Here is a 14341-nt window from a genome sequence, read left to right as displayed (position 1 = left end):
TCTCCACAAAACAACCAAATTTTATGAGTGTTTTGATAAGACTGGCGGTCATTTGCAGTGAGAAGTTGATCTCCTGACCTCTGGAGTATATATGCACTAAATGCACTCCCAGTGCATTCATCCCTTGAGGGAGAAAAAAGCATGCACAAGTGAATAGGTAAATGTATTTGGTTGAGTAAAACCACTAGCTATTTTAGTGTTAAACTCTCCCAGCATGTTGTTACTTTCGCTTTCTTCTCTTACTGTCACTCACATCTTATTTCAAAGTCCTCCTCCCCCATTGTCTCTTTCACAAGCTCCAACCCAGTCCAGACCCACCGAGTGCCGGCTTTCCAGGCTCCTCTTTCCAGGGGCCTTTGTGCGACGGAACGTCTGACGGTTTTCAATTGGAGCCAAGCACATGTTCGGTCATGCTTCCCCTCCTCCTCTTCCTCCTCCTCCTCCTGTGTGTGTGTGATCTCTCTCTGACGTGCGACGTGTGTGGAGCTGTCACATTCTTTGTCAGAGCTTCCACTCGGGGAACAGTCTAATAACAAAGCATGCGCGCACACTGACGTGTTGATGTGAGAGGCGAAGGGGTTGTTGAAACAAGCGAGGTACATTCAGAGGGTGACTTCCTCAGAAGACAACATACTTTTGTGTGTCCTTTTTTTGTGCTAAAGCCCCGGCTGAGAAACACAAACACAACTCATTCTGTTCACGTGAAAAGTGATCTAGACCTCAGGAAAAAAAACAATGGATGACTTTTTCATGATGACTTTTTACTTCTTTCTTTCTTTTTTTGAGAGGGGGCACTAAGCAATATCTTGTGTTCACTCATGCAACCCTACAGAGCTGAACTCTGCCCGTGGAGCTGATCCCTGCCTCGCACACCACTCCCTCAAGTAGTCTGAATCAATGAGTAACCTGCATGAATAACAGCCCTCACCAACACAGAGCTAGTGTTTCCTCTGCATACACCTCCTGGTATGTGCACTCAGGACGCATTCAGAACACACACGCCTCACTCGGCTCGTACCTTTGTGACAAATGCCTCACTCGGAGCTGCATTATGGTCATTAGCTTGTTTATTCTGGGGAGTCAGCGAAGCTTTGATTCAGAGCCTCCAGCGATTGTTAGCTTGAAAGTGGAGCTATAAAACTCTGGAGACATATTTGCCCTGTCATCTAGCAGGGCATGCTGAAGATGGTCTAACCTTCAATTTGCAAGTTAGAAGCCTGTGAATAATCGACTAATAAGCTATTGGAACATGTGGACATGAATGTACTGTACTGCAGTTGTTATGATGTAAAGCGGAGGTGCTTTAAAACCACAGATGTTTGTGCGAGACACAAAGGTGAAAACAGAAGCTGAGGGCGTGCAGAGGGGCCGAATGAATGAATGCTGACAAGAAGCAGAAGGGACTGATTTTGTGATAAATTAACATTTTTGTTTGGTTCAACCTGCTTGTTAAAGTTTTGGAGTTTGTATTTTAGAGACAAACTGCAGCCAACATCTGTTCTATCTTGTCCCCCCCTCCAAAAAAAAAAAAAAAAACAGTATTAATGGTGCATTAAGTGGCGTATTTTTGTCTTTAAACATGAGCTAACACATCTTGGTATTTATTTTCTACTTACCCTGATTCTAATCAGCACTATCATTTTTCATCTATCCATTTTTGTTCTATGCTCAACCTTTTCAGACTCACTGTAGCCTGCAGCACTTGGACAGATAAACTGACAAGACCCACCTAAAACAGATAAACAGTCCAGAGGTACAGGCTAGCAATGGTGAATCACCAGTGATTCCAAACTGCACCAGACTGAATGAAAAAAAGCAGAGGGAGGCTGGGGCAGAACAAGGAAACTGATAACCAGTGCACTGCTGTGCCGCCCTGAGGGGTATTTGCACAATATTTTGCCTTCCTGCACATCATGTTCAAAAGCAAATGCTGTGAATTAAAGTGACATTGCAGAGTTAACTACAATATGGCAAGGACTTAACTACAAGAACCAAACTTCCGCTGCAACACCAAAGAAAAAAAAACGTTCTTTAAAGTGATTTGTTCCTTGTATTTTTCATCATTTAAAATGTAAGAGTCTATTAATCAATGCAGCTGTGTCCTGCTCTCTGCACCTCAAAAACACGTGCAGCCCGGAGTTCCCCTGGCTGCCGGAGACCGATAGTCTGCATGTTGTCTGTCCTCCGTGTGCTCCACCCTTCTCAGGCGAGTGGAGCCGCTCTGAAGTGTCCATACTACTTTATGCTTGTTATCTGCAGCCAAGAATGCAGCTGTGATGCCGGCCACAGCTTCTGCACTGCAGGCCAGGAGAGAGCCTGTAAAAAGATAATGGCAGGCTCGCAGGAGAACTGACATCCTTACGTTGGTATTAGAATGATAAAGAGAAAATTCATATGTTTAGTGATTGCGGATGCAGAAACTGTGCTGGTATGTGATTTGCAGCTGTCAAAATGATCAAAAGAGGACATGCTCTAAAAACATCAGGGATCTTTTTTTCTTGCCATTGCAAAAACAAATATTGCATTGCAAGTTGCAATCAGATCTTCATTTACATCCATTAAAAGAACATTTTTTTAAGTCTCTTTCCTCTTTTAAGTTAGGATTTTCTTTTAAATAAAAAAGGCCGGCGTCTTTAAGATGTTTCTAAACAACACGTCCTTTTGAAACTGCTCAGTTTATTATGATAATGTTTTAAAGGAGAATTATCTGCATTATAAGAAAAAGACAAGGTTCATCTACTTATGGCCTTTTTTTCCAAGCCAGCCTACATTTTACAGCAAAAGACAAAAAGCAGGATAAAGGACAATCATCCTCATTTTTTCTTTCAATGCTTCTTTATACTCAACAGGTTTTTCACCTACAACATGACCTATATATGACGTGAGCAGATATTTCCTGGGGGAAGTTTAAACTTATAAAGATCCGTGGACTGTCTAACCTGCTGCCTTCACTTTAACAGCTTCTGACGGAGGGCTGATCCTTATCTGCTATCGCACTGTCATTTTATGGACTGCACAAGCATCCTGTCTAACCCTGAAAGCACCTTTGTGTGATCTATTGTTGACCTGTTGGTTTTTAATGAATCTACTGAATAAAGAGGTGCTGCTAGTCTTTTATTGTTATTTTTTGGCACTAGAAAAGCATTTCATTTGTGTGGATTGGGGTCACAGTCGCTGCCTTTGCCTCACTGCATGTGCACACTCATGTCCGTGTAATTCTGCTGTTGTGTGTGGGTGTGAGGGTGTGTTTGGTAGAGCTCTTAATTCAGGACGGGCAAAGCTGCAAACAGGAGAAGGTCTTATCTGGGTGGTAAAAACAATCTTGAAAAATCGCTGTTTCGCCACTTAGCTAGTCCTCCTTTCTTCAGCTCTTTCACTCACCCTCTTTCTTGTCATCCTTCATGTCATCCACTCCCAGCTCTTTCACTGCTGGAGTTGTGAAATGCCGTTTGCAGCATGCCCCTGCTATGTGTAATGAGGGCCATAAAAACATGATGGAACAGATGGATGAGAGGAAAAGGGACAAGGCTGCATAGTGGGACTTAGTTCTTCTTTTCATTTGGTATGTCATCAAAAATGCTAACTCTAGGATAAATTTCTATACTTAAAGCACCTTTTGCTTCCAACAAAAACTGGTGTTTGGTTCTGCAAAAGCAGAAAAATAGAAAAGTAAGCACATTTAAAGTACAAAATAATATCAGATAAAGTTTTCTGTAGGTGTTGAAATAATGGTGGAACCATTTTTGCTTCTTAATTGAAGCACATTTGTAAACAAAAAGAACTAGGATCATGCACATTACACAAAGTTACCAATAGGGGTTGATAAAAAAGCAAGACTATGAAATCTTGCTTCATAGTAATGATTACCGGTCCAAAACAACCACATTAAGAGTGAATTTTCATGTGCCTTATTATTTTGTTTTGTGTTTAAGACTGCAACCATGATCAAACAGATCTGTTGTTAAAAATGACATGTTCCAACAGATATCCAGCTTTTTTTCCCCCCATATCTTTGCTTTTTCTGTCTTTGCACAATGCATATTTGTCTGTTTTTTTTTAAATCCAAAATGACTCGCTTTAGACATGGTCAGGAATGGACTTAGTCAGTCACTGTGTCACATGACCTGATCGACTGTCCATTTTTAATAGTTTGGGTGCATTGATTTTTGCATTTCTTTGTTACAAGTTACCAGCTGCAGACCACAATTCATTAAAAACATTCATTTTGTTTGTGTAAATGAACAATTCCACAGCCATCCCCTTTGAACATATTTAATAGATGAAGGTAAAACACATAACATGTAGTACAGTGCAGCCACAAACAGAAAGAGTCTTCCAACAGCTCTGGATCTATGAGCAGAGTGAGAAGAGCTATAACAGATGAATCACGACTAAGAAAAGAGGTCTTACAATATAGTTTTACTTCAACAAAGCCTACCACAAAGCTGATTTATTCCTAATGTTGCCTCATTCTGAAGGGAGGGGTGTTCCTAGAATAAGTCAGGGTGGCAGGGAGAGGACACAGGACGTTTCGACGCTCTTAAACTTAAGAGAAATCCTGTCTTTGTGAAAAGCGTCAGATATTCCTGACAACCTCACCCAAACATAACCTTCGCCTGTTGTTCTAATGCCAAGAGTTTTAACCTTTCAAAGGCACACACCTGCAAAAGAGTCCAGCCCTCTTAGAAACTCTCATGCTCGCTTGGTCTCTTCTGGATGCAAGGCCACATGAAGTTCTGGTGTTTGCTCAAGGAGGCCACAGTGTTTGTGCTTGAGCAGGAGATTTGACCAGGTGAAGGACCTTTTCTCTTCTCCTTTTCATTCCTTAATCCGTGTCTTCTCAAGTCCAATTGCTAATCAGTTGATGAATTTGCCCTTAAGTGGTCAAGCTGTATGGGCAAAAACACCCAATTTGTCTCAATAAGTCCTTCATTTTGTCATCAGTCAGGTGTGGCAAACACATGGGGGGGGATCTGCTTTGAGAGATTTCATGACTTGCAACACCTCTCAAAGATTTTCCTATTTCACTCCTTTATGCATGTAAGCCTTCAGCTGCGGCATCATAAATCAAACATGGCAAAGAAGATCACAAATCCTCTTAAAGGGGAAACAGACATGGATCATGTTAGCACATATTTGTGAATAAATTTGTGGCCCCAGACAAGACTGTACAGGAGGGTTCAGTGTATTGTAGTTTTGTGCCAACAAACAGCTTTTACCCTTAAACCCACAAGATCATTTACTGGATCATTTGTTCCAGAGTTAATCACCAGTGCAAATTTCTCCGGTGCCATACTTCTTTGACTGGTTATGGAGTACACAATAAGTGCACACACAGGGTGTAGATTGTTTTTCTTCACACAGGTAAGCTCCACTTTTGAGCTGTATTCACAGTCTGCAGAATAAATAAGTACAGACATGTGCTGTAGCTGCGAGGCCCGACACACCTGACTGACACTCGCAAGTACATCCCCACCTATTGTTGAGTTGTCAGGCATTTGACCATTTTGACCCCTTATTTGAAAAAACTGTACAAGCGCCCAGGGTAGTTCATTTATTCATTTTCAGATAAAACTGTAGGGAGTCATTTTTTAATTTTAGATTTACCTCAGTAAAACAGTACCAACAAAAAAAACCTTTTAAGCCAAACAACAAAAATGTTCTTTTCCAATTGCATAACTGTACATGTTTTATCAGATGATGGCAATTACCCTATTATGATTAATTCATTACTTAACATGGATTTCCCCTAATATGGATATCTTTCACACAAAGGCTTTAACTAGATTAATTTGATTTTATTGCATCTGCCCATGCATTAAAAAAAAGTATGGAAAGGAAGGGACTTAGTCACAGAGGGAGATGCTTTCTGTGTTAATGTCAACTATTGTTTTGAGGTTTTTGAAAATAACAGGAAGTTGTAGTCACACATCAGCTTGCACGTCATTGTCAAAAGCAAATATTGTGCAAAAGCACGAAAACCGGGGTTTTCTTTTGAGCACATTTGATCTGATTAGTACGATGTTTCTGATTACTCACACGACTGTGGTTTTTCTGCTACCTCAAGCAGGGTTAAAAGGCTTTTTAGGAAGACGCAGCATCCTGCTGGGTAATCAAACAGATCAAAAGGAAGCAAGTGAACCTCCTTGTTGAAAGTAAAAGGACTGACCACCATCGTCTGTCATTTTTTGTCACAAGGTGTCAAGCGCTGAGAATTTTGGTCAAGCTAACGTTTGCTGAAACCTCCAAAAAAGGGTCTCAAAGTGACAACTGTGTAGAAAAGTCATAAAAAGCTTCAGGTGTGATTTAATGGCAATAATGGATCAAACATTAGACCCCCCTAAATGTACTTTTTGCTGTTACATAGCACTGGTCAATGCTGGAAAAAAGTTTCATTAAGTAGTCAAAGAGTTTCACTTTAAATATAAAGCAAATGTGATTTATGAAGGTGTAAAGCCTAAAATACAGTAAATCATGGTAAAAAAAAATTGCAGGTGGAAAATAAAACTAATTATATGGGAAATTGTGTGATTTTAAAGCAAATTTTTGCCACTTAAATTGCACCAGGTACATATATTTGGTACCATTATTACTTTAATGAGACCATAATATTATTTCAACAACTAAAATAGTGCAATATGTTGACACAAAGCAGTCAAGTGGGATCATTTTTCTGATTAACAGTTTATACTTTAGTCCCACACCAATCACTTTTTTTAACTATTGTAAAAAAGGCTTTTAGAATTACGATCATGTCATTATTAACCAAAATGAAAGAAAAATCTGTCGTTGTCTAGGACAGTGTTTTTCAACCAGTGTGCAGCGGCACACTAGTGTGCCGTGGGAGATGGTCAAGTGTGCCGTGGAAAATTGCCCTCATTAACTGATCTAAAAACATTTCCCATCTCCAGGATTTCAGCTCTGTGTTCATCCAAACAGGCCCTGATAAAACACTGAGGAGTTAGGAATATAAAAGATCGTAAAATACTTTTTCTTTGCGTTTATTTTATTTTATTAAAGACATTTTGATAAGAATGACCGTACCGCGATTCAGCTGCAGCTCCGGCTGTATTTGGGAAAAGTCCCGTCCCTTTAACTGTCTCCACCAATCATTCTTGAGGGGCTTAATCACATGTCATCAGTCTGACCAATCAGAAGTGGTTAAAGTCTTCACTTCCTTGTCCCGATTTAGCTCGTAAAGTCGCTCAGTTCTAACAAAAATACCAGCTAAAGCTCGTCTTTTGCGCTGTAGCTTTCCACAGAATCCGGTATCAGACCGTGGAACAAGTGAACAAAACAATGAAGCTCCGAAAACCGATCTCCGGCCGTTTTATGCACTACATCTCCCATGATGCATTGGGTTGTGAGAGTGACAGGGCACAAGGAGATCTGTCGTTAGACGTCTTGAAATCAACGAACACACATCAAACTATTTTTAAATCTTCTAACTTAACTTTTATTGAATCTTTTAGAAAAAAACAGCTGCAGTTTCCAGCTTTTTCTGCAACAATTATCTCAAAAATGCATGTAAGATTGTGGAGGGGCTGTAGATCAATACAGACTATGAGTTTATCCTTCTTTTTTAAATTTTTGGATGCTGGTGTGCCGCGGGATTTTTTTTAAGGTTAAAGTGTGCCGTGGCTCAGAAAAGGTTGAAAAACACTGATCTAGGACATAGTTTCTGCAGATTAGCTGTAGTACACTAGAAATTTGTCTATGAGTTGTTGCTGTGACAGCTGTGACAGTCCATCACATAGAAGAGAGCTCTCTGTTTACACCCTGTCCCGCTAACTCATGACCCATAACACCCTCAACCTTACATTATTGATGCAACAATGTCCAGTAATGTTGGAGCCTCACAGTTCTGAGCTCAGACAAGGAAAACAAAGCCGTACATGGATCTGGTTATCTAAAGCATCAGAATGGAGCAGAGCAGGGAGATTGTGACCGGCGCATCGAATTTTCTACAACATAAATACAAGCTTTTTCTAACTGCATTTTTTTCACCTGCTCTTGATTTACAAGGATTTGAATAAAGAAATACTCAGAATTGCAATTTTAAGCTTTAAATTTCCTTCATCACGAGAAGAAAAGCCAAAAGAACATGTTAAAAACACAATTTTCATTGGAGTCTGTCTTCAAAGCAAATAAAACAGAAAATCTGAAGAAATTTTTGATATGTCTGAAATATAAACCAATCAAAAGGTGAAAAGTTTTTGGCTCAATGTTATACTTTTTGTGTGCTGATCAATCATGAAGCTCTGTGGTTTTTCATTACAATCTAGTTGTTTAGGAGTTTATTTAATTAAAACAAGGGACAATGCACAAAAGATCATGTGAAACTTGTGCCACGTTATGGCAAATTTAGCTTATTTCTGCTTGTAATCACTGGGAAAGTCAGAACAAAAAGCAAAACAATTAAAATAGTTAAAATTCGACAGAGTGTGAGGATGTGATGAACATAAACAGATTAACGGAAAAGGAGAGGAGAGCACCAGAAATGACCTCCAGCTCTGCCTCACAGCTTTCTCCCTCCTTTCAGTGATGCAGCATCACATTCTCTCAGTCTCTCCCTGTGCATCTGTGTTGAGTTTCCACTGAAGTCGATGATGGCTTGCTGTCGGCCTCATCAGCAGAAAATGCAAGTCCATCTGCGGCCTATAAAGACGGCAGGATGAGTGACTCGTCGTCATACACCGGATGAACTCACCTCTTCTGAGAAGCTGAGGAGAGGAAGTGGGGGGGGAGATGGTGCCTGATTGAAGGGCCGCTAAATAACAAGGCAAACAACATAAGGAGCAAAACTTAAACTTTTTATTTTTTTACTTGACCAAAATTATATAAAATAAAAAGCCTCATTGCTTTATTAGCTTTGATGGTTCAAATCTTTCAGTAAAGCTTAATCTGAATAACCCTGTAAAAAACTCATAAAAGCTCAATAGTTGTCCCCTTTTTTTATGAGTTGGGTTTATACTCAAACGCTGCATGCTGTTCTGAACTTCAGACATCTTACCTTCCTGTTTTTAGCCAGCTTCTGTTAGTCTTTTAGCAAAACTGCACATTTTAAAAGAAAAATGCTTACATAAGTGCAGAGTTTTGCTAAAAACTCCACCTGAGATTGGGTTTCATAAGAATTGCATCCAAGACAGGAGGAAGGTTTGCTGTTATACCAGAATTAGCTCAGGTGTCAGGTGGTTAGATAGTAAAATAAAGCTTTTGTACTTGTGTTTTTAGGGCAATCGCAGACATTCAAGTAATATTTGTCAGTCCCTGGTGCTGCCAGTTGTCCCACTTAAAAATATTAAAGGTTTGTAATGCTAACCACAGATACACTACAACTGTAAGAGACAGAACGTAAAAAATTATCCAGAAAATCATATTGTATGATTTTTAGATGATTTAATTATATAATGCTGCAGAAAATAAGTATTTCGTTATTAGTGCACCTCAATGCTTTTGGTTGGTAATGACAGACATCAAACATTTCCTGACCTTCTCCAGGTTCGCACACACACGGTAGCTGCTATTTTGGTCCATGTGATCTTTTATTGGGTAATGCAAATTTTCGACCCCCTCCACAGATTCTCCATTAGATTAAGATTGAGGCTGGTTAGGTCGTTTCAGAACCTTGAAAGGCTTTTGACGTGGCCACTCTTTCATTGGCTGGGTGATGTGTTTGGGATTATTGTTGTCCTGGAAGATCCAGCAACGTTTCATCCTCAATACTCTCACTGATGGGAGGAGGTTTTATACCAAAATCTCACCATGGTTAGATTCATCCTTTCTTTAATGCAGATCAGTTGTCCTGCCACCTTTGCAGAAAAATAGCTCTAAACTTTGATATTTCCACCCCCATGCTTTAGTGGGTATGGTGTTTTTGGGAGACAGCTCAGCATTCTTCCCCCACTCGCCTAAACATTGCCTGTGATGTTTAAACCAAAGAGTTCCATTTTAGTCTCATTTTACTACATGACATAATCCCAATCCTCCTCTGCCTTAAACAGGGGGACACTTGGATCAGGATTTAAATCCACGACGATGAAGGGTCACTATTCCCATCTTTATTATTGTGGTCCCAGCTCTCTTTAGGTCATTGACCAGTGTAGTTCTGGGCTGTTTCCTCACTGTTCAAAATAAGTTGTCTCCCACCACAACTGTATTTCTTCTATTTTCTAATGATGGCTCCAACTGTTCACATCACGCTGCTTGCCTAGTGTAGATTGTTTTATCCCATTCTTGTTCAGGTCTACAGTCTTGTTGTCTTGGTGTCCATCAACAGCTCTTTGGTCTTAGATATAATGGAGAGGTACAGTCTGACTGTCTAACCCTTGTGCTATCTTGTGGGGTCAAAATGACCCCACCCTTACATTGACATGTTATCTCTACCATGACACAGGTGGATAAAGGTGAATATGATTTCATGTAATCCATGGACACCAGTGGAGATCACAAATCATTGAAGAAAAAAGGTTCAGCGCACTGTCTAGTGGGTCTGGATGACCCAACTCCCAACGTTACAGTGCCTTGGATACCACAAGGTGTAAAGAGTGTGGACAGGTGTCTTTTATACAGATAATCAGTTGTGTGCCAGGTGCCAATAATGAAGGTAACAAGTACAGTATAGGATGGAAGAGCCTCTTAACAGGTCAAGGTAACAGGTCTGTGACAGACAGAATTCTTGCTTGTTTGTAGGAGCTAAATACTGTACTTATTTTCTGAACCACTGAACAAATAAATTCATTAAAAATCACACTATGTGATTTCACAGATTTCTTTTTTTTTAATTCTGTCTCACAAAGTTAAAGTGTATCCATGATGAACATTGCAGACTTCTATCAACTTTGTAAGTGTGGCAACTTGCAGAATATCTGTGACTTCAAACTGTTTTGTTTTTTGCTTCACTGTATGCTAAGAGGACTCTCTTAATAAAGAAAACGTTTTCAATTAATGACGTCAAATTAAACCTACAGTATTTCATTGAGGTCAATCATGCCAGCTTGTGTGAATTATTCCTGACATAAGATTTTGTTTTGCACTGCAGAAAACATGGCATTACTTTCGTTTTACATTGACGTTCACCTGAAACTATGCAGCTACGCTGACTCAGAGCAAAGTGTCCGTTACACCTGAGATTTCTCTCATTGGTCCATCTCTTTATCTTTCAGCTCGATCAGCCAGCGCTCGAGTGAGGAAGACAGAAAAAGAAGGAAGCAGCGTCCTTAGTTCCAGTGAGTACCCTGCTCCTCAGTCCTTTTCATCTGCTTGTCTTTCCATTCACTCAAGTATACATCTTGTCTTTTGATCCTAGTAGTTCAGTGGGTAAAGTGAGGTCAGAGGTGTTGATTCTCTATAAAAACACCAGTAGGAACTAAAATCACCAAACCAAAGGCACCTCGTGTTAGTAATACATAAATTATTATTTTTTTAAAGTTAAAACCAAATACAAAAATTAAACCACAAACCACATTTATTGAGATGACTTATAACTATGATATAACTATGATATATAACTATGAAGTATAAATATAATTATGAAACATAAATATGAAATAGGAATTAAAAATATCTGTTATATGTGTGGAAGTCTGTGAATGGTGTGTGTGATTGTTAAAAAGGGATGCTGCACTTATTAGCACAAGAAAACATAGAATCACTTGCAAAATCCCCACTGGTTTCTGTGTAATCATGTGTGTGAGATTTTTCTATACGGAAGCAGAGGATTCAAGGAATTTCTAAGAATTTTATGCATCATTTCTTCAATTTCATGTGTAACATTTTTGCAAGATATGATCTGTCATTGATTGTTTGTTGTCACCGAATGCATTAAAGACCCACTCCAATGAAAGCTGACGTCGAAGCTACAATGGGAAGCCACAAGCTCCCATGCATCAGCTTGCATACGTCTTACAGCCCATAAAAGCCAAACCCTACCGATAACGGTGCAACAGAAATAGTGAACAGAATTAGAGCTATCCAGCCGTACAGTTTTGAGTGAGATGGCAGCTCACGTGAGGAAAACAAAGATGTACATGGATCCAGTTGTCCACAATTGGATGCATCAGAATGGAGCAGAGCTGGGAGCCTATGGCCTGCCCACTGTTGCACCTATGTCACTGCTACAGGATTAGAACAAAGAAATACTGAGAAATGCAATTTTAAGCTTTGTGTTAACACCTAAAAACACACTTTTCATTGGAGTTGGCCTTAAAGAAAACTGCTCCCCCAAAAAACACTGATGACATTTTAAAACACTTTATAAACACCACATATTATGGTCTCCTTGCAAAAATCCAAAAACTTACATGTCTTTCAATCTCACGCTTCATCGGTAATATTCATGAGAAATGGCAAAGTTGCAAACTGTATATTTTTAAGGTCAAAACTGGGCATTGAAGTCTGTTTTAAACTTTTTAACAAAAACATCTGCAAGGCTTTAGAAATAACACATGAATGCTCTCATACTAGTCATGAAACAGTTCTTTTTCCCTTTGGTACTTTGACTCACATTAAAGACATTTCTATTTGGGTCTAAATGCAGGGTTGAAGTCATTATGCAGTAGCAGAATTAGCTCACTTCCTTTCTGTACCAACTGATGCATAAGAATGTGCAGCTGAGCCTATTGCAAGATTTTGTTTTGCAACACCCATAAACCTCTCATTTACACATTTTTAATGCAATGTCAAACTTTTAGTTCTCTGCATCGCAAAAGTGAACAGAGCCTCTTCCAGTTAACAGAAACTACTCACTGATCCTGTAGGGGTAAGTCAATGTCAATAACCTTCAGCTCGGTGGGCAGTGCAGATAACAGCTGATTGGGTGGAACCAGCAGGTCACTGTAATAAACACAAAGAACTCCTTTCCAAAAAGATCTGGCTTTTATATGAATATTTAGCAGAAATAGGAAAACACATTTAAAGATCTTCAATGTCTGACTTCAATCCTGAACAAAAACTATAACAGCCACTATTAACTGCAGAGTTAATTTATGAACCTTTGTGTGTTTCAGTGTGTGCACAAAGGTGTGCGGGTACAGCACAACTGTGCTCTTGAGGCACCAAGTTCAAATGAAGTTGTCAAAGCACAGACATGTGCTTACTATAAATTAACATGCAGGCTGTTGGGAACTAAGTGCTCAAGGCTGCGGATACGGCTCTGCTTGTGAGCGGACCTCCCGACTAAAATGTAGTTGCCAAAGGGCGTGTGTGTGTGTAAGTGTGTGTGTGTGTGCGTGTGTGTTTGCAAAAGCACAGAGATGCCCTGTACAAAACATCTGCCAGCAGGGCAGATTTATGAGCCAAGAGGAGTAGATTTAGGAGGATGTGTAATTGTAAAATCAACTGGTTTCTGCACCCCCCCCCCCCCCCCCACACACACACACACAAAGCTGTTTTTTTATAATAATTTAAAATTCAGCAAATCCTGTTTGTCTGTTTTTTGACACCCAAATGTGTGGAAAAATCAGACTAAAATTAGGACAAATTTTACCAAACAAAGAATGAGAAAAAAAGTCTAGATTAAAGACAAAGTCATAATAATTTAAAAAAAAAAACGTAATGCGAGAAAAGATTAAATGATATTTTGTTTCAATTTTTTGTTCCATATTAAGTTACTCTGCAGTCTAAGATTGATAGAAATGAACTTGATGTAGAGTTTCATTATTGTGACACATAAGAGGAAAAATGAGATCTGGGTTATTTTGTTATGACTGTTGTTACACTATGTTTGTTAACTAATGCATTTTACAGTAAAATTAAACAGCCGATGTCCCCAATCAATAAAACAATATTAAACTTTTTTGATTTTGTTACATAGAACTTGATTTATTAGGACTGTAGTTCCATTACACATTTAGGCAGGGAAGCAGCAAAAATTTCTGGGGCCTCAGGCAAAGCTCTGAAAGGGGCCCTTTCTACAATGTTCAAAATTTTAAAAACTACTCATAAGCACTTTGCTTTGCTTTGAAAAAACATCAAAATCTTTTAAAAGTTGTGTTTTCCTAAGAACGGTAACTACACAAACATAGAAGGCAATAACTTATAAGAGGGATCCGCTTTAGTGGGTTAAATTTAAAAACAGATTTGCCCTCTGAGGCCCCCTTCTGGTCTGGACCCCCCCCCCCCCCCCCCTAGTCTATCTATAAAAGACCCTTTTCTTAAAGATATTAAGTTCCACTATTACATATTGCAGATCAATATATAGCAGTTTTTTACATTTTGGGATAAAGTTGTCCAATATCAGTCAAAATATTGCAGGTATTTAAAGGACAGAGCATATCTTAACACATGTGATTAACTGTAATTTTGAGGCAGGACAACGCAAAGGCCACATGACGTGGTGATG

At 39.3% G+C, this 14341-nt stretch overlaps 1 protein-coding gene across 2 annotated transcripts in view; it reads left to right on the top strand.

Annotated features, from left to right (window-relative positions):
- LOC101169457 (septin-9) overlaps window positions 1-14341 on the top strand; it is a 61097-nt gene that overhangs the window by 1307 nt on the left and 45449 nt on the right. The window contains exons 1-2 of one of the 2 annotated variants that reach the window (XM_078951561.1): window positions 833-966; window positions 11166-11228. Coding sequence is in view for 1 of the 2 variants with exons in the window: in XM_011478256.4 (XP_011476558.1) it covers window positions 11166-11228 (63 nt within the window). In the remaining variant the exon portion in view is untranslated. Of the gene's footprint in view, window positions 1-832; window positions 967-11165; window positions 11229-14341 lie in introns of those variants that run through there. The other variant, XM_011478256.4, reaches the window with a different exon arrangement.

This window comes from Oryzias latipes, chromosome 8 (assembly GCF_053564925.1).
Source record: "Oryzias latipes strain Hd-rR chromosome 8, Olatipes_Hd-rR_3.1".
Classification (NCBI taxonomy): Eukaryota; Metazoa; Chordata; class Actinopteri; order Beloniformes; family Adrianichthyidae; genus Oryzias; species Oryzias latipes.
Note: the sequence above shows the minus strand (reverse complement) of the source record. Positions and strands in the feature narration are given on the sequence as shown.